This window comes from Dioscorea cayenensis, chromosome 2 (genome assembly GCF_009730915.1).
Source record: "Dioscorea cayenensis subsp. rotundata cultivar TDr96_F1 chromosome 2, TDr96_F1_v2_PseudoChromosome.rev07_lg8_w22 25.fasta, whole genome shotgun sequence".
Lineage (NCBI taxonomy): Eukaryota > Viridiplantae > Streptophyta > Magnoliopsida > Dioscoreales > Dioscoreaceae > Dioscorea > Dioscorea cayenensis.
This window is the reverse complement of record NC_052472.1, coordinates 18,448,658-18,466,766: the sequence shown is the minus strand read 5'-3', so window position 1 is coordinate 18,466,766 and position 18,109 is coordinate 18,448,658. Positions and strand designations below refer to the sequence as shown.

Here is an 18,109-nt window from a genome sequence, read left to right as displayed (position 1 = left end):
CACAGTGTGGCGAAGAATCAGACTCTGCGCGGAAGGACCAAGCACAGTGATGTGCGGTTTCATCATTCGAGCTTAGTAGCGGAAGACGATCACCCTCCGAGCCTTTGCAACACCAGGACCAGCATGCGGACATCTTCGAAGCCCTCGGTGACAGCACAAGGAGATCCGAGCTCCGATAGGGAGTTCGCCTGCGCCCAATCAAGGGTGTTAATGGTGATGGGTGATTGAAGGTGACTAGGCGCGCCGGCATGGAGCGGCGAGGGGACGGCCGGCGACTCATGCCTGGGATGGTGGTACGTGAACGGAACCATCGTTTGAAGAATGGAGAATGAGATGGGCACTGTCATCTGAGGGTATGAAGGTAATTTCATATGGGTCGATGGGGATTTATAATATAGTATCTTAAGTTTTAAGGATTCGGACTCAATGGGGTTTGAGATATTGTGTGTTGACTGGCCAATAGGGTGGTGTTTAATGAGAGACTTTTTAGTTGAAGTGTGTGGTTGCTATTAATATGTAAAAGGCATTTTGAATGAGAAGAAGGTCAAGAGTCGAGTAAAAACTATCATCTCTCTCTCACTGCGGTGTATCTTTTTGGTCTCAAACTCTTCTTTCTTCTTGTTCTTCTTTGCGAGGACCCTTCAAAGGTGTCTGGTGAGGCTTGCTACTCTCAACAAACGACTCAAAGAAAAGGAGAAAAACTCCAATGTTCTAAACTTTTCTATTTTTCTCTCTCTCTTTTTTCAAATGTTTTTTTTATGACTATAAAAGATTCTTTTGTTGGATTCTTTTGTTGGAATTGCATGGGTATCTCCAACCCTAGGATAGTTGATCTTTTTGAATGATTTTTATGAGGATGAAAAACATGATATCATTTGCTTAGTTGAAACAAAGTCAAATATTGACAAAAACTCTTCATCTTTGTTCAAAAATATGAAAAATCTTGGGATTGGGCCGCTATTCCTACTTCAGGACTTTCCGGAGGAATTATCACTTTCTGGAATCGCTCTATTGGCAAAGTCACGCCAGCGCCTTCTCCAAACTGGCGCTCCATCTCATTATTTCCACGGGCGGTAACACTTGGATTCTCACGACAATATACAATTCTTAGGTAGTATCGGAACACAAAAAAACTTTGGATCTCTCTCTTTGGTATGACCTCTCTTAACACTCATTGGCTCTTAACTGGAGATTTTAATGTGATTACTAAGCCTGAAGAACACAGGGGTGGGTCTTACTGGCACTATGCTTCCAAAACAAAAGCTTTCTCAAATTTTCTGGCTCCTGTTTCATTGTGGGCCAGATTAGACCGGTTTCTCACTAATTCGGCTTGGATTTTATATTTTCAAAATATTTCTAATCATCATCTTTTTGATGAAGGTTGCTACTCTGACCCTCTACGAAGTTGACTTAATAGAGACGTGAATGGCACTCGTATCGCTGTATGGGAATGTTCGTTTGCATGATAGGATGGAACGAAAACCATCTGGATGTGATTGGATGTTTACTTTTCTCATGTTGTTTTAAGCTTATCTTACTTTTTGCCTTTTTCATTCAATGTTTGCAGTGCGTTGTCGATCAACTAGCTTTGCTTTTCACTCTTTATATTGTAGCCTCTGCTTTTGCATTTGAATTCTAAGTCAAGTCGGTAAAAGTTCGACTTTTGTTCTTTCTACTAAAATATACTAAAGTAAACCTTCTTTGTTTATCCTTTGTATACCTTAACAGATGATATCGGAAAGCGCTGCGTTGAGATCAACCTGAAAGAAGATGGTCGCAAATGGCGTGAATGTCTGGGTTCCTCTCAAGTCATTGTGCCTCCCTTTAATGGAGATGGCTACAACCTGTGGAGCTTGAAGATGGAGACCATCCTTCTCTCTCGTGATCTATGGGAAATGGTTGAGAAAGGATACAATGAAGAAGAAGAAGATGAGCACAAGAGAACGGAGCACATCAAGAGAAACGCAAAGGCCCTTTGTCTAATACAGCAGGCACTTGATGCCAAGGTTCTCATTCGAATATCACAAACGAGGAATGCGAAAAAGGCCTGGGATATCTTGAAGGGAGAATATCAAGGTTGCACCAAGAACGCAGCTGCTCAGCTTCATTCTCATCGATAAGATTTCGAGAACACTCGCATGAAGACCGGAGAAAAGGTACATGACTACATTAGCAGGGTGCTAACTGTAGTGTACCATATTCGAGCCTTGGGAGAGGAGCTCGGTGATCCTGCCGTTGTCGGAAAGATACTCCGAAGTTTGACTCCAAGGTTTAGTCATGTGGTGTCATCCATCATCGAATCAAAGGACCTGAGCTCTCTCACCATTGAAGAACTCAGTGGATCTCTCAGAGGACATGAAGGGAGATTGGATGTAGAACAAGACCACACGGAGGAGAAGGCGTTGTATATCAAGGGTGCATCACCGCTTGAGCTTGGTGGCCGTGGAGAAAGAGATCGTGGTCGAGGCTACTACAGAGGAAGAGGTCGCGGTCGGAACTGGAATCCGGATCAAGGCCAAGGTCACGCACCTGAAAGCAACAAGCAAAACAAAGGAGTGCAATGTTATGCTTGTAAGAAGTTCGGGCACATACAATCCCAATGCCGGTACAAGAACAAAGAAGTTAACCTCATTGAAGATGTCAAGGTGGTCGATGAAGGGTTGTTGTTCATGGTTTCACATGAAGAGAGAATTGAAGGGGGTGGATTGTGGCTAATTGACAGTGGTTGTTCTAACCACATGTCAGGGAACAAGCTGCTATTTCAAGACCTGAAGGAGGTATCAAACCAGATAATTAGGCTGGGGGATGGAAAAACCCTAGATGTTTGTGGGGTTGGTTCCATTGTCCTCGCATTCTAGTCTGAGGAAAATGACTACACCCGACCAATGTTCAATTAGTTCCTCACCTTGCACACAATCTTTTTGAGTGTAGGGCAACTAATGAACTCGAGGATATGAAGTAAACTTCCCAGAGGAGAATGTATCATCCGTGATGCTACGTCAAAAGCCATAGTTACTCGTGTATGCATGACCTCTCATAGGCATTTCCTCTTAGGCGAGCGATGTACATTCCCGGCACACATTGTGCAAGGGGATGAAGAAACGATCGATCTCTGCGGCATAAGAGATACGAGCATTTAAATCAGAGGAGCCTAAGGTGTCTTGCAGAGAAACATTTGGTTGTTGGACTGCCAACAATCACCAAGATAGAGCCATGTGAAGCTTGCTCTTTTTGGAAAACAAGCCTGTCATTTCTATTTGGTGAAAGCTGACGAGCTATGGCCCCACTGGACCCTCATTCATGGTGACTTGGTGGGACCAGTACAAAGCCCCATCCCTCGAGGAAATATCTATTTCTTCTTGCTTACTGAGATGACTATTCAAGACATAGCTGGGTATATTTTCTCCAAAGAAAGTCTCACACCCTTGAGAAATTTAAACTTTTCAAGCTCCTCGTGGAAAAGCAACTCGCCGAACTCGTAAAAAAGCTTCGCACCGATCAGTGGCGGCAGGTTTACGTCCGGAGAATTCTAATCTATCTGCGAGCTCCTGGAATTCGGCATCGATTAAGCACCTCGCACTCCTCGAGCAAAAAGCGGGGTTGCGGAGAGGAAGAATCGGGGCCGTCACGAAAAATAGCACGAACTATGTTAAAAGGAGATGTTGATGCCAATAGAGTTCAGGAGGAGGCTCCATTGCAGCTGATCCATATTCTTAATCGTTCTCCCGAGCGACGACACTTGAAAAACCAAACTCCATGAGGCGTTGACGGGGTCAAAGCGAAGATGGATTATTTTAAGGTATTTGGATGTTTGACTCATCTATCAGGTTGACTCTATGGCGATGCGAAAGCTCGACGCCAAATCAACACCGGGGAGTTTTATTGGCTATTGTGATGATGCGAAGGCGTATAAGATCTTTGATCCTTTCATCAGGCGTGTCCTTGTCAGTAGGGACGTAAAATTTTTTGAGAAAAAGAAATGGAATTGGTCAAAGAATGTTGACTCGACTACAGAAAACTATGTGCAAACTGATAACGAGGATGAAGGAGGTTCATCCGATCATGCAGAGCTCTCTCCACCACACGATTAGTCAAATTAATGGAAAATGATGCATCAGGATCATAACACACAACAAAACAACTCATCAACTTCGAATACCCAGAACCCAGTTGAAGATGATGGCACTCAACAGGTATATAAAAGCCTATCCGAAAATTTCTAATGCATGTTTGTTTGCTCTAACCCTTTCTGGACCCAATAACCTATGAAGAAGCTATCGAAAGAGGAAGGATGGCTTGATGCCATGCAAGAAGAGATGCAATCGATCCCGAAAGAATAATGCACGGAGGCTAACCGCACGCGAGAAGGAAGAAAAGGCCATCGATCTTAAATGGGTGTACAAGTCGAAGTATAATCATGATGGTACTCTCCTCAGAAAGAAAGCTAGGGTTGTCGCAAAGGCTCTTTGTCGGATAGAAGGAATCGATTTTGAGGAAGCATTCTCACTTTGCTTTCGAATGGAGCGGTCAGGCTTTTTCTTTCTTTGTTGGTGCTCAAAGGAGTTGGATCATTCATCGGTTAGGCGATCGAAATGGTGTTCCTAAATGAGGGTACTAAATGAAGAGGGTCTATGTGAAAGCAACCGAGGGATTTGTCATCAAAAGGAAAGGAAGAACAAGTCTACAAACTTCATAAGGCGCTTTCTACGGTCTTGACAAGCCCCTAGAGCCTAGATGCAGTCGGGGATTGATGCACACTTTCATTCACTAGGCTTCACAAGAAGTGCAAATGAGCCAACAATCTACAGAAAACATCAAAATTCAGATATCTTGCTATTATGCCTGTATGTAGATGATATTATCTATATGGGAAGCTCCATTGAGATGCTACTACAATTCAAAGAAATATGATGAAAGAGTTTGAAATGCCGGACTTAGGCAAATTGAGATACTTTCTTGGCTTAGAAGTGATTCAACGGGAATGATTCTCAGTTTTGTTTTCATGAAAATACATTGAAGACCTACTGACAAAAACTGGAATGCTACATTGCAACCCTATTGCAAGTCTGGTGAATTTAAATGAAAAATTACATGCAGATGATAGCTCTGGTAGGGTAGATTGCTCCAAATACAGACGAGTCGTTGGGAGTCTTCTGTATCTCTCTCACACTCGTCCGGACATCATGCAAGTTTGTCTCGGTGGTATCCGGTTCATGCAATCTCCAACAAAAACATCACTATGGAGGCGGTTAAAAGGATACTCCGTTACGTGAGGCGGCTACCATCGGACATGGGATCCATTATGCAAAGAACGATGAATTCTATATCATGCTGGATATTCCGAGCGGTGGTCGAGGGAGGATCCCCAGACGCCAGAGCGAAAGCACTCTCGGGGTGGGTTTTTCTCTCTCGGCTCCGGCGCTATCGCATGGTGTTCGAAGAAGCAACCAGTGATGGCCCTATCCGACATGCAGGTTTGAATACATCTCAGTCATCTCAGTTGCTTGTAGGTGCGTGGCTACGTCATCTTCTAGGGGATGATACTATGTGCTTTGTGTGACAATAGATCTGCAATCTCCATAGCTCAGAATCCTATCCTTCATGGCCGCACAAAGCACATAGACACCAGGTACCACTTCATTCGTGACACGATTAAAAGATGAAACCATCTGCATCTCCCACTGCAGCACACATGACGAAAGCAGGACATTTTTCACAAAAGGCCTGCCAAACTACAAGTTTGAGCAGTTCGAGAGAAGAACTAGGTGTACGAGGTTCAGATTAAGGGGAGTATGATGAAGGTTGCTACTCTGACCCTCTACGAAGTTGACTTAATAGAGACGGAATAGCAGCGTATGCGTTGCATAGGGAATGTTCTTTGCATGATAGGATGGAGCAAAAACTTTGTTCGGTGTGATTGGATGTTTACTTTTCTCATGTTGTTTTTAGCTTATCTTACTTTTTGCTTTTTCATTCAATGTTTGTGTGCGTTGTCGATCCAACTAGCTTTTGCTTTTCTACTCTTTATATTGTAACCTCTGTTTTGCATTTGAATTCTAAGTCAAGCTGATAAAGTTCCAGCTTTGTTTTTCTACTAAAATATACTAAAGTAAAACCTTCTTTGTTTATCATTTGTATACCTTAACACTTTCCTGTACCAATTCAAACTATGCCTCCTTATTTCTCATAGCTCAAAACCCTTCTTTTCATAAAAACAAAATCTTTCATTTTGAAAACTATTGGTTGGACTATAAAGAGTGCATACAACTAGTTATTCTTAAGGCTTGGAATCTTAATTCTTCTTCTTACATGCACTCCTTTTGCCTCTTCTATTACTACTTTTCTAAATCTAACTTGATCGGATGGAGGACCTCTAGTATGACCTCTTTGGAAAGCAGAACTTCATAATATTCTTGAGAGATCACTATACCAAAGAGCTAAAGCGCAAATTCCACTGATTTGTGGTATCCTATATGGCTCGAGCTCTATATAATCGTCATAATCGTTCTTTGAGATAGAAATCCATATTTTTGAGCCCAACATGCAAAAACTCAATGAGCTTTACTAAAAGGTGATCAAAAATACTCAATACTTTTCATAATTCGGTCAAAATCAAGCATCATCGCAGCAAAGAGAGACATATTAAGGGTACCACTGGTAATATCTACTCAACTCAACTTGAGAAATTGTTGCTTCCTAAATTATTATTGCAATCTCTGGGTCTTCCTCTTCTAATCGAGACTTTAGATTTTTCTTAAATCTTGTGCCCTAATGACTTTTGTCACTCTCTTAGAGGGAGGATAAGATTGATCTAACCAAAGCTGATCACCAAGAGGAAGTATTTCATACCTTAAATTCAATGCCCCGAGGTAAGAGCCACAGCCTAATTAATGGTTTAACTATTGAATTCTATATCGGAATGCCATTGGTGATCACTTCTTCAAAGTTGTTTGCTCAATTCTTTTAAACTTCCCAAATTCCTCGGTCTTAAGGTAGACCTTTTTGTAGTTCTTATCCCTAAGTTTGACAAGCCAAACTATGTCGACTGATTTCCACCCGATTTCCTTATGCAATGTATTGCTACAATTTATTTCAGAAATCCTTGCAAATCGTCTTAGGCATGTTATTAATAAGCTTGTTGGGACCGAACAAAATGAATATCTTTCTGGTCGTTCTGCTTATGACAATGTCATTGCAACACACACAGGAAGTTGTTCATTCGATTGAAATTGATTCCTCAAAACCCTAGGATGATTGCTAAAATAGATATAGCAAAATCCTTTGATACCATAGAGTGGAAAGCTATTCTAGTTCATGCTACCTCTAAAAAATATCCTTTCCTTATTGTTGTATTTCCTAGATTCATGCTTGTTTAAATTCTAATTCTTTCTCTTTCCTAATCAATGGCACTCCTACCTCTTGTATTAATAGAAGTAGAGGGGTTCGACAAGGTGATCCTATTTATCCTCTTTTTATTCCCCTTGTTACCCAAAAATTTGTTTCCTATTTTTAAATAGGGCCCTTGCACAGCCAATTTTTGTTTAGGGTTTTACAGTAGCTCCTTAAGCCATTATTTCAATCACTTAATAACTGGCATTGATCTTATTATCATAACCACTTGCCTCGAGAAAAGGCTGCTAAAAATTGTCTCTTATGTTTCAATATTACCAAGAATCTTACGAGTGGGAAAGCAAGCCTTAACAAATCAGCCACCTATTTTACTCTCTGGTGCAATAAAACCATTGCCAAATCTATCTATAATATTCTCAATATTAAACTTGGCAATTTCCCTTTTTACTTATCTTGGAATCCCTATTTCCCCAAAGAAAAACTCCTAGTTAATCAATTTCAACTTTTCTCAACAACCAGTGTGCAAAAACACTATCCATGCTTTGAATCATTCTTCTATTACCACTATTGGCAAAGCTGTTCTTCCGAATAGTTGCATTTTTCTCCCATTCCTAACTATTATCTCTCAGTTATAGGCAATTCTTGATGCTATCCTGGACAATATAGCAAAAATGGCTGAGCCTTTTTCTTTGGGGGTAGGAAAAAGCAATAGAAGTGGCTTTCACTCCATTGGTTGGACTATTACTACACTTAGCAAGCCTGATGGGGGGTTTTAGGAATTATAAATCTCAAGCATGCTAGACATTCTCTCATGACAAAAATATATTTTCTCTATCTTGAATTTTTGATAACAAAAGGCGCCTGCCCAGTGCGGAAGGTCAAGGAAGTTGGTGACACGATGACCGGGGTGAGTCGCACCTCGATCCAACCAATTGGGAGAGAATTTGTGTGGACATTTTTAAAAAGTATGGAAATCGCACTGTTTGGAATAGAAATGTTCTTTCTCAAACTTCATGGTTTTACAAAAGCATTTGTAGCAATGCTGATGTTATTAAAAACAATTTCAAAAATCATTTCCTGCAATCCTTCTCAGACTAATATTTGGAAAGACCCTTGTATCATGGATATGCCTATTGCTCTTAAACCCACTTATCTGAATATGAATATTGCCTTGAACTCTCTAAATTTTGATGATCTCATTTTTCAAGGAAATCTCCATAGAAATTCTTTGAACATTGTTTTTCGGCCACAATTTGGACTGGGAGAGGATCAACAAAATCATTTTTGATCCTTCTTCTCAGAATACTTGGATTTGGGGCCTTTTTTCTCTTAAAACTACAACTGCTTCGGTGGTCTATGATCATCTTAACACAAGCATTGATACTACTTGGCATGGTTGGCTACAGATTTGGAATTTATGTGTTATTTGTCGAATCAAAGTTTTTATCTGGAAAATTGCCATGGAAATCGGACAACTGGCGCTTATCTTTGTGATCTTAATATTGGGCCCTATGCTCGTTGCAAGTTCTGTGACTTAGAATCTGAAACAGCCAGTCATCTACTTTGGAACTGCAACAAAATCAAACCTTGCTGGTATAAACTCTTTCATAACCTGGGTCTAAATTATCCAAACAATGACTTCCTCAGCTCTGAGAATTGGATAACCTGCAATTTTAATAGTCCCATGAACAACTACTTGATCAAAGCCCTTGTTGCCACAACTACTTGGATCATTTGGAAATCTCGTTGCAACCTCATCTTCAAAAACTGTAAGCCCAACTATCAAAATATAACTGACAAGGCCTGCCTGGTCTTACTGTGCAAATTAACTACTTCAAAGCTCATCAAAATCCTTTGAGGAAGTTCTCTACCTCTAAAACTTCTATTCCTTTTATCTCTGTTTACACTGATACCTCCTGGGAAGCAGAGACAAATAAAACTGGATTGGGTTTCATTGACATAGCAAATCACAAATATATTCTCCTTGCAAGATCCAATGACTCCACCACAAATACTCCTATTAGAGCTGAAATTAATGCAATCAAATTTGCTCTTGGCTTCTGCATTGAAGAAGGATGGAACCCTCAAAGGATCTATTGTGATTGTCCTGGAATCCTGCAGCTTATCAGCAATTTTCAAAAGGAAATCGCATGGGACTACAACGCTGACATCCAAAACCTAAAACAGATCTTATGAACCAGTCCCCAGATACAATGATAGAATTGATCGACATTGGCTGGAGGATCTCTGCTTCCAGTTTAATTTGTTGTTTTTAATTGTCTTGTGTTCTATTTTTGTTATTTCTTACCTTCGGCTTCTTTAGCTAAAAATAATACTTGGGTTTTAGGTACCCTCCTGCCAATAGCAACAAACTTTCTTCCTCTATTTACAAATATTTGAATAGCAGGAATATGGAAGATTTTTCTTAGAATGTTTAATTAAAACTTTGGAAGCTTAATGTTGTTTCTAGAATCAAATTCTTCACTTGCCTTTTGTTTCATGGTAGAATTTTGACTTATGATTATCTTAATGCCATGAACATGGCTCCTCCCACTCTCTGTGTCTTCTGTCAGTGGGACTGAGTTTGAAAATATGAATCACTTGTTTCTCAATTGCTTTAAGGTCAGGGATATTTGGATTCGCATCAATGTTTATTTAGGGACCAATGTCAGTGCAAGAGGGAACATTGCAGATGGTGGATGGCTGAATTTGCAGGATTACATGCATCCAAATCAAGCTGCATCTATAATGGCTGCTACTCTTTGGCTGACTGGAAAGCACCACTGATTTGGAAAGCCCGATGTGATGTAATGTTCAAAGGCATTCAACTAGATTTTGGAAGATTTTCATACAGGACCATCAATCACGTTAAAAAATACATTAGTGGGATGAAGCTCAAAATGGGGAAGTTTCTTTTAAACCTAGATTTCCACTTTTGCTCTAGATTTTTTTGTTTTCTGATGCTTCTTGGTCCAGTGAGGACACAAACAGGTGGAATGGGTTTCATCGTTATCTCAAATGACAAGAGAGTTTTTATGGCATGATGTCAACAGTTATGAGCTGAATCAGGCATGGAAACAGAGGCCAAGGCAATGGATTGGGCACTTCAGCTGGTTGCTCAAGGAGGGGTCAAGATTGGTGGAATTTTTACAGATTGTGCTTAAGTTTGTATGCCATTGAAGATCAAGAGGGGGCAGAGTAACTGGCAATTTCAACTATTATCAACAACATTAAAGATTGCTCAGTCAAGGAGGACATACAAAGTGGAGTTGATCCCCATGGAATGGAACATTATCTCTGATAAAGCTGCTGCTGAAGGAAGGAATTCTCCACAATTGTCCCTTTTTCATTTGAGGGGAGAGGCCACAATGGTTGATGAACATCTGCACCATCTTTGGGGCTTAGTTTTAAGGTCTCGTGTGTTTTGATCTTGTTGTTGTGTTTGTTTTCCTATTGAGTCTGTTAGAGTTTGAGCTGCTGTGCAGCTCTGTTAAAACATATATATACAATCCTTTGTTACATGCCCTTTTATTTTTGCTCCTGCTGTTACTTATTCACTCCATGGATGAGTACAGATCCTCTGGTGCTTATTCACTTTCTAGGAATAAATTACTGCAATGTTGGATGATGGAATTGAGATTTAACCAGCTGTTCTTTAAAAGGACTCTCATCTGGCATGGTCTAACTTGCCTTAACATCATAATATGTATTTGTTCTCTTTCAAGTGCTAATGCAAGGGTGTGCACACTTGTTGGCTTGTTCCTTAGTTTGTGTTTTGTTTCGGTTTTTGGTGATTCATTGTGGGGAAGCATTGTCATCACCATGTGCTATATGTTTAGACATTTTTGTATCTTGTTTTTATTATACTGATATGATAATGTTTCAGTGAAAGCACTTGTGATCATCTTGTTTTTTATATTTACATACGAAGGAACATTTCCTCCTTTCATTCTCAATATTTTTCACTGCAAGATAATTCCCTGAGACATATAAATTTCACCTTGGAACTGCAGAATGGGCTCTGGAGTAAGACAACAATGCACACCTATATGAGAACACCCATAAGAGTGCAAAGGTCTTCTTCTAGATCGATACCACAATCTTCTAGACATCGGAATTAACAATTATCAAAAAGTTTTTCAATCATAATGACAATGATAGTTAATTTATACAAAACTAATTTTTCTTCAAAATGTACAACACTATATTTCAAAATGCACAATTAAAACAAATGCATTCAATACATCTGTCCATAATAGCTCCTCATTTTCAATTCCATGCATGCACCCAAGCCTAATAAACAACCAACAGTGCATTTGATCAGACTAAATAAGTTCATGGGGTTTTCATATGCCCTTTCAACACTACACCAAAGTTTTAGAGTGATTTTTCAAAGCCCCTATAGAGGCGGTTTTAACCGCCTCTATAGCTATAGGGGTTGGTTTTTCACCCCGCTCTAAACCGCCTCGTATCAAGCCGGCTCTACATTTTAAAGCCGGTTTGTACAAACCGTTGGGGTAAGTTTTATCTACGAAAGCGGTTTTTCATAACAAGCATAGAGGCGGTTATAACCGCCTCTATAGTTAATAATTTCTTATACTCTTCAATATAGTTTTTAGAGGCGGTTATAACCGCCTCTATAACCCTAAACTAATAATTTCTTATTACTCTTCAATATAGTTTTAGAGGCGGTTATAACCGCCTCTATAGCTAATAATTTTTATCTCAAATCAATAGTTTTAGAGGTGGTTATAACCCCTTCTAATGCTATTATTTTTTTCTAATATGTTCATACTTTTAGAGGTGGTCTTAACCGCCTCTAAATTTGTTAATTAATTAGATTGAATTTTAATTTATTTTTCTTTTAATAATAAATAAATTTCTTTAACCTCGTATATAAAAACATGAATCTTTTTAATACATTTCTAATTTTAATTTCATTGGTTTTTTTATTGACAATTAATGAGCTCAAGTGTATTAATCAAAATGTAAAAATTTTTTTACACTATTTATCTATTTTTTTATTACAAAATATTTTTAGTCAAAAAGACTGTCAAGAATTGGTGTATGAGCTGAGACTTCACTTGCACTCATCTGCATTGTAAGGGCTCAAGAGTCTCCACAACATCACTCATGAGGGGTCTCGCCTTTGGATTCTGTCTTAGACAGTGGTATGCGGTCGTAGGCTTTCTAGGCAGCTCACGTGAGTATTGGTAGTCAAGCCGGGTCGTTTACCTGCAACATTTTCTAAAGATTCAATAATTAGAATACTATCACTTGCAAAATTCTAAATTAAGAAATACACAAAATTGTACAACTTCTATTGGCTGGGAAATTTCTTCTTAAAATATATAATTAAAACATATCATTTTGCCCACGAGACATAAGGACATATAATGTCTTCCTAAAAATTCTAAGGTACTTAGCTTCCAAAGGACTAGACAATTACATGCTGATAAGTCTGAAGTCCCATTCCCTAGTTCGAAGTTGAAGTAAATCCAACATTTTCAAATGGGAACAGTCTTGGATTTATAAAATAAATCTTTTGGCCAGTAAGCACTGATTTTCTCAGCTTGGTTGGCTTTCATTTTAGTTACAAACTTTCAAATACAATAATACAGACATATTGGGAAAAATGTTATGGGGACTTCTATTTCAGACGAAGTAGCATATCTATTTATGAGCTAAATGCAAGCTAGAATTTCTTATAAATTAATATTATTTATTGACTCTTTATGAACAATAAAGGGGTTGCATAATTTTCTTTGAATTAGAAAGATCTATGCCATTTAATTTTAGTACAAAAGATTCGATTATATCTGGTTGTGTTTTTTCTAGCTATGGAAACCCACCATCCGTTCAAACTTACACAACTACTACTCATCGGTGCAGTCTATACTGCTAAAAATACTGAATACTCTAGTAGAAGATATGGTATTTTAAAAATCATTCTAGCATGATTTCTTAAATAATTTCTATTGCAATCTATCACACTCTGGGTGCCCTGCAAGTAGGCCATCTAGATTATAATTGCTTTTTGAAGTTTCTCTTATATTGACTTGGTTATTATGGGGTTTATCAGTGGCCTCAAGTAGTTCTTGTTTAAGTACTCGTCACCTTCTTGATCCTTTTTGATATGACCATTTTTACAGTTATCACCTTCTCGACTTGTTTACTTTTTAATTTTTATTGACATACCATTTTTACAGTTATCACCATGTGATGTTGGATGGTATGGTGAATCAATGTCTTCAAATTATAGTGAAAGAACTTGCTTACTTTTAAAAAGTGTGATTAAATTTGTGAGTGTAGCGGAAATTATTAATTTAAGCTCGCACTATTAAGACAAGTTATTAGTAAATAGCAAACTACTTTGGTTTCATTTATAAATGATGATCAGTTAAACTAAATTGTGATGCCACTTAATTGACCGGATCTTTGGTTTATGTGGCCACTCCATTAGTCTAACTTATCGAAGTGCTACATCTCATGGTAAAATCACAGACAATCTGCATTCTAGTTTCATTGATAATATTCTTTGAAATGTATTTTTTGTACATGTTATACCTTCTGTTCATTTGTGATGCTACACTTAACGCAACCTAGTTCAGCTCATTCATTATATCTGTTTTCAGATTTTAGTTTGATTTTATATTTTTAAAGTCAATATTATGTTTCAAAGAAATTAAGTTGACTATATATGGCTAAAACTGAAGGCATGTTTGTGCATTGTCATAGCATTAGTAATGTCATGGTGCGACCACAGACAAAGTAGGATGCACAATTACGACAGATCCAAACAAACAAAAGTAATGATGTAAATATGTACATCTGACACACTTCCAATAAATAACATGGCATCGTTAACACTTACAGTGAGTCTTTAATCACTAGGTAGTTTGATGGTTCAGTGTTAATCCTTTTAGCAGCTTTAGGAAATCTTTGAAAGGACAACAACAAAAAGGTTAGAACCATGAACTTAGAAACACAAATAGTACAAATGCTTGAAGACTAAAAACTCAATCTCTATATCTTACATATCAGGTGATTGCTTTCCATTTATAACGTCATCTCCACCAACAATGGCTAAAAAGGACTCTTTCCATCCTACGACAAGACACAAAAAACCAATAAACTAGAAAGAGACACTATAATTAGCAATTAGTCAGGTTACTGGATTTACATAGAGGATCAAAAACATTCTTCTTATTTTAAGCGTGCAAATACCATGGTGGTCAGAAATTTTGCCTTCCATGTTCAATTTTGGTGGGTTTGAAGCCAAAGCCATTGGAACCCCATTACTACTCAAATGCTTTATCAACTGATTGGCACATGGAAAAGCTTTAATGTTGTACCACCTGCAAATTAAATCATGCTAATGGGTCTAAAGTGTAAACATAACACAGTGAAAATGTAACCATAACAACACTAACACAACTAGTAATTTGATATTCTCATGGAAAAGAAATCATATTATGTAAGCCAAAGATTAATATATTCACATGATCAAAGGATGAGAACTTAGAAAGAGAATTCTTATTGTCCTTTCCTCCATAGCAAGAGCTCAAAACCGAGAGAGGCTACAATTTGTTTTAGCAACTATTAAGGGTTGAAGAACCAATCAAAGGAAAAAAGATTCATTCATAGGAGTAGTCAGGGATTAAAAACTCTTTAGATAAATGAAACATTAGAAATTTAATAGTGATACAAGCAAAAATGGAGAGGCAAAATGACTATGTATTCCCATGTCCCTGACTCTGATGAAAGGGCAATAAAATCAAGTAAAGGAATTACTGGTCAGAGAACAACCGGGTAATCATATCCATTAATTCTTTAACACTCAGAGGGAGTCCATAATCTTGCAAGAAAATGGTAGCAGCTTCCCTTGAAGTCTTCCCTACTAGGTTATGTGCCACTTTGGTATTCCACTGCTTGTTATACTTGAGTAAAAACCTCTTTAAGACGTCATTCACAATTCCATCTAAATAAGCATAAAAAAAAAGCATAAAAAGAAAAAAAGAAGAAACTTTTCTGAAATTATAAAAACAAATACAAGGTGAACCCAAAAAAATAAAATCCAAAAAAAAGCGGTATTCAAAAGTACCATCCAAATCAAGAACAACTTGTGACACCATCCTAGACAAAGGCTTAGAAAAAGCCATTTTCATGAAGAGGTAATTGTTTATCTATAATCTCGAAAATTCATCTGGAAAACAAACAAAAACAAAAAGGTACACAACTTGAGACAAGAACAAATAGCTAGTGATATAAATAATAACAATGCTCTTCAATTCAGCTAATAAGAAAACACAACAAGAACTAGACAATTTGTTGATACTAGACAAGAAATTAAATTATCAATGGGCTGAATCAAAGGCCCACAAACTAATAGCCAGCCATCAATTTAAATCCTAAACCAACGACTGCCGGTCGAGATTCCCGACCCTAAACGGCCAAATCAACAACTACCGTGCATAGGGTTCACCAATATCCATACCTCGCCGGTGACGTTTCTTCCCTGGTATGCCCTGCGACCTCCACCTTCGCGGGCATCCCCTCTCGACCACTCAAAAATGAGGGATAGAGTAGGCTTTTATTGAATAAGGATAGAACAAGCTTTTATATTTTTCTCACCATTTGATGCCATTGCCAATGCAGCTCAGAGGCTTTTAACACATGGTAGGAAGGATACTCCATGGTTCACTTTTGAGGCTACAAGTCCATGGCCGACAGAAAGAACTTTGAAAAATGCCTCTTTTCTGAAAGCATTATTTGATAGAGGCTGCAAAAGGTTTTTCAATGGTGTACTTTTGTTTCATCGAGTTGTCCAAATGGCACATAGCAATAAGTAAAGACATATGAACTTATCTCACAGACTTTTCGCAATCAACGAAAAATACAGTTTGTTTTGCAAAGTATCTAATGCGCTAGCATCCACCAGAAAATATAGTAGATCCCAGCATTCTTACATGGTAAAGTGCAAATAAGTATTTTCCAGGCAAAAATATTCTAGCATAAAAAACTATTCAAAAACACTATCATTTTATTTCAAAGAATATAGACTTAACTACTTCAACATAACAAAGAGCACAAGCAAAGGGAGTAAACAATGACTAAAAATCAAAGGCAAGATTATTTGGAATAATCATCCATATATCATGATTGTTATTTTATGAGCTACATATTCAGGCCCATATGACTAAAACAGTAATATATACATGCATCTACTCAATTCATCTCACTTACACATTTGAGATCTTCCATAAATAAACCGCAGAAAGATCAAATGATGTGGTGTAATACCATCACTACCACAGCACTTCTAAAATTGTCATATCTATAAAACAAAAAGTGGAAAAACACTATAAGAAAAGATCTTCTCTTTGCTTGTCACTTCCAGCAGCTTATCAGTTCCATACATCTAGTAGTAGATTAGATCCAGTCTTTTTGTCATCAAATTTAACTCACGAACACTCAAAAATATTCTCAATGCCACCAATAGTTTTGCAAATAAAAGGCAAGCAGCCAAATGGTGCATAAACTAAAATTAAAAACCCAATGAAGTCACATATCACACTCAATCCTAGATCCTCGTCCTGCTATCCAACTTTTACAACCCAAAAATTGGAAAAACAAAACAAAACAAAAGCAAAAACATCCAATGCTTTCTGTACTGAATTTCACCCAATAAAAACTCAAAAATCTCACTCGCAGAGCATCAAACTCGAGAGCTAAAACCAAAATCCTACACCAATTTCTCAGATAAAAACACAAATAAGCTCACATAATAGGTGCATCAGAATCACACCAAAAAGTTAGATCCATGCAACAATTCACAACTTATCAATAGCAAACCTATCAAATATTAACCAATTACACTTTTAAAACATCAGCCCCGACTTCAAGTAATCAAGAACAAGCATAGACAGTGAGAGGAAGTGACTATACCATGAAAAAGACTCGAAAAACAGAGTATCTCATTAGAGGATGGACAACACACGAAGGAAGGAAGGGAAAGGAAGGAAGGTCCAGCAGAGAATAGGGCGGCTTGATCTATTCGAAGGAGGTCGCTTTAGAAGCGGGAAGAAAGCGCATCATGGCAGAGGGATCGAGAAACCCATCACCAGCATGCCTGGAGGTGGCGTTGTCGTGAGGCCGGCGGCCGGGCGGAGGCGAAGCAAAATGGCAAAGGCGTAAGTCATCGAATGTATAAGCAGTGATCGAGATAGCAGTGAATACGTTGGCGCCAGCACGTCGCGTGAGAAGTCATCGGGGCGAGAGACCGCTGCTGCTGAATTCGCCAGCTGGGTAGGCTTTGCTAAGGAAAGTCACCAGCGCTGTAGGCGCATGCAGTCGCTCTTGTATGAGGCGGTGGGGATAGCGGTTGTTGCCGGTGTCGATGGTGGAGTCGCCGAATACGATGATTACCTGGACGACGGCGAGGAGAGAAGGCAAAGATGAGAGGCATAGGAGGAGGATGAGAAGGAGGAGGAGAGGCGTTGTTAGCGTTAGGGTTGGGGATGGAGATGGGGATGAGAGAGAGAGAGAGAGAGAGAGGATTTAAGGGAGGCACTGAATGACGGGAAGCGTGAAAGGAACGAGGAAGGGAGGTGAGGGTTTGTTGAGAGGGTATTATGGAATAATTGTGTGATTAGTAGAGGGTTTGTAGCCCCTGCATAGCTTAGTATTAAAAAGAAATTACATGGTTTTGGAGCGGTTTTTAAACCCCACTAGCTATATTCTTCTAAAATTAAAAATG

At 38.6% G+C, this 18,109-nt stretch overlaps 1 protein-coding gene across 1 annotated transcript; it reads right to left on the bottom strand.

Moving 5' to 3' along the window:
- Nucleotides 1–12,555: 12,555 nt before the first annotated feature.
- LOC120277751 (bifunctional riboflavin kinase/FMN phosphatase-like) lies at nucleotides 12,556–15,561 on the bottom strand. Its single transcript, XM_039284598.1, has 6 exons — nucleotides 15,455–15,561; nucleotides 15,145–15,331; nucleotides 14,578–14,708; nucleotides 14,388–14,457; nucleotides 14,225–14,290; nucleotides 12,556–12,597 (listed from the first exon to the last, which is right to left on the bottom strand). The coding sequence occupies exons 1-6, from the start codon at nucleotides 15,516–15,518 to the stop codon at nucleotides 12,582–12,584; spliced, it is 534 nt and encodes a 177-aa protein (XP_039140532.1). The 5' UTR covers nucleotides 15,519–15,561; the 3' UTR covers nucleotides 12,556–12,581.
- Between the last annotated feature and the right edge of the window lie 2,548 nt (nucleotides 15,562–18,109).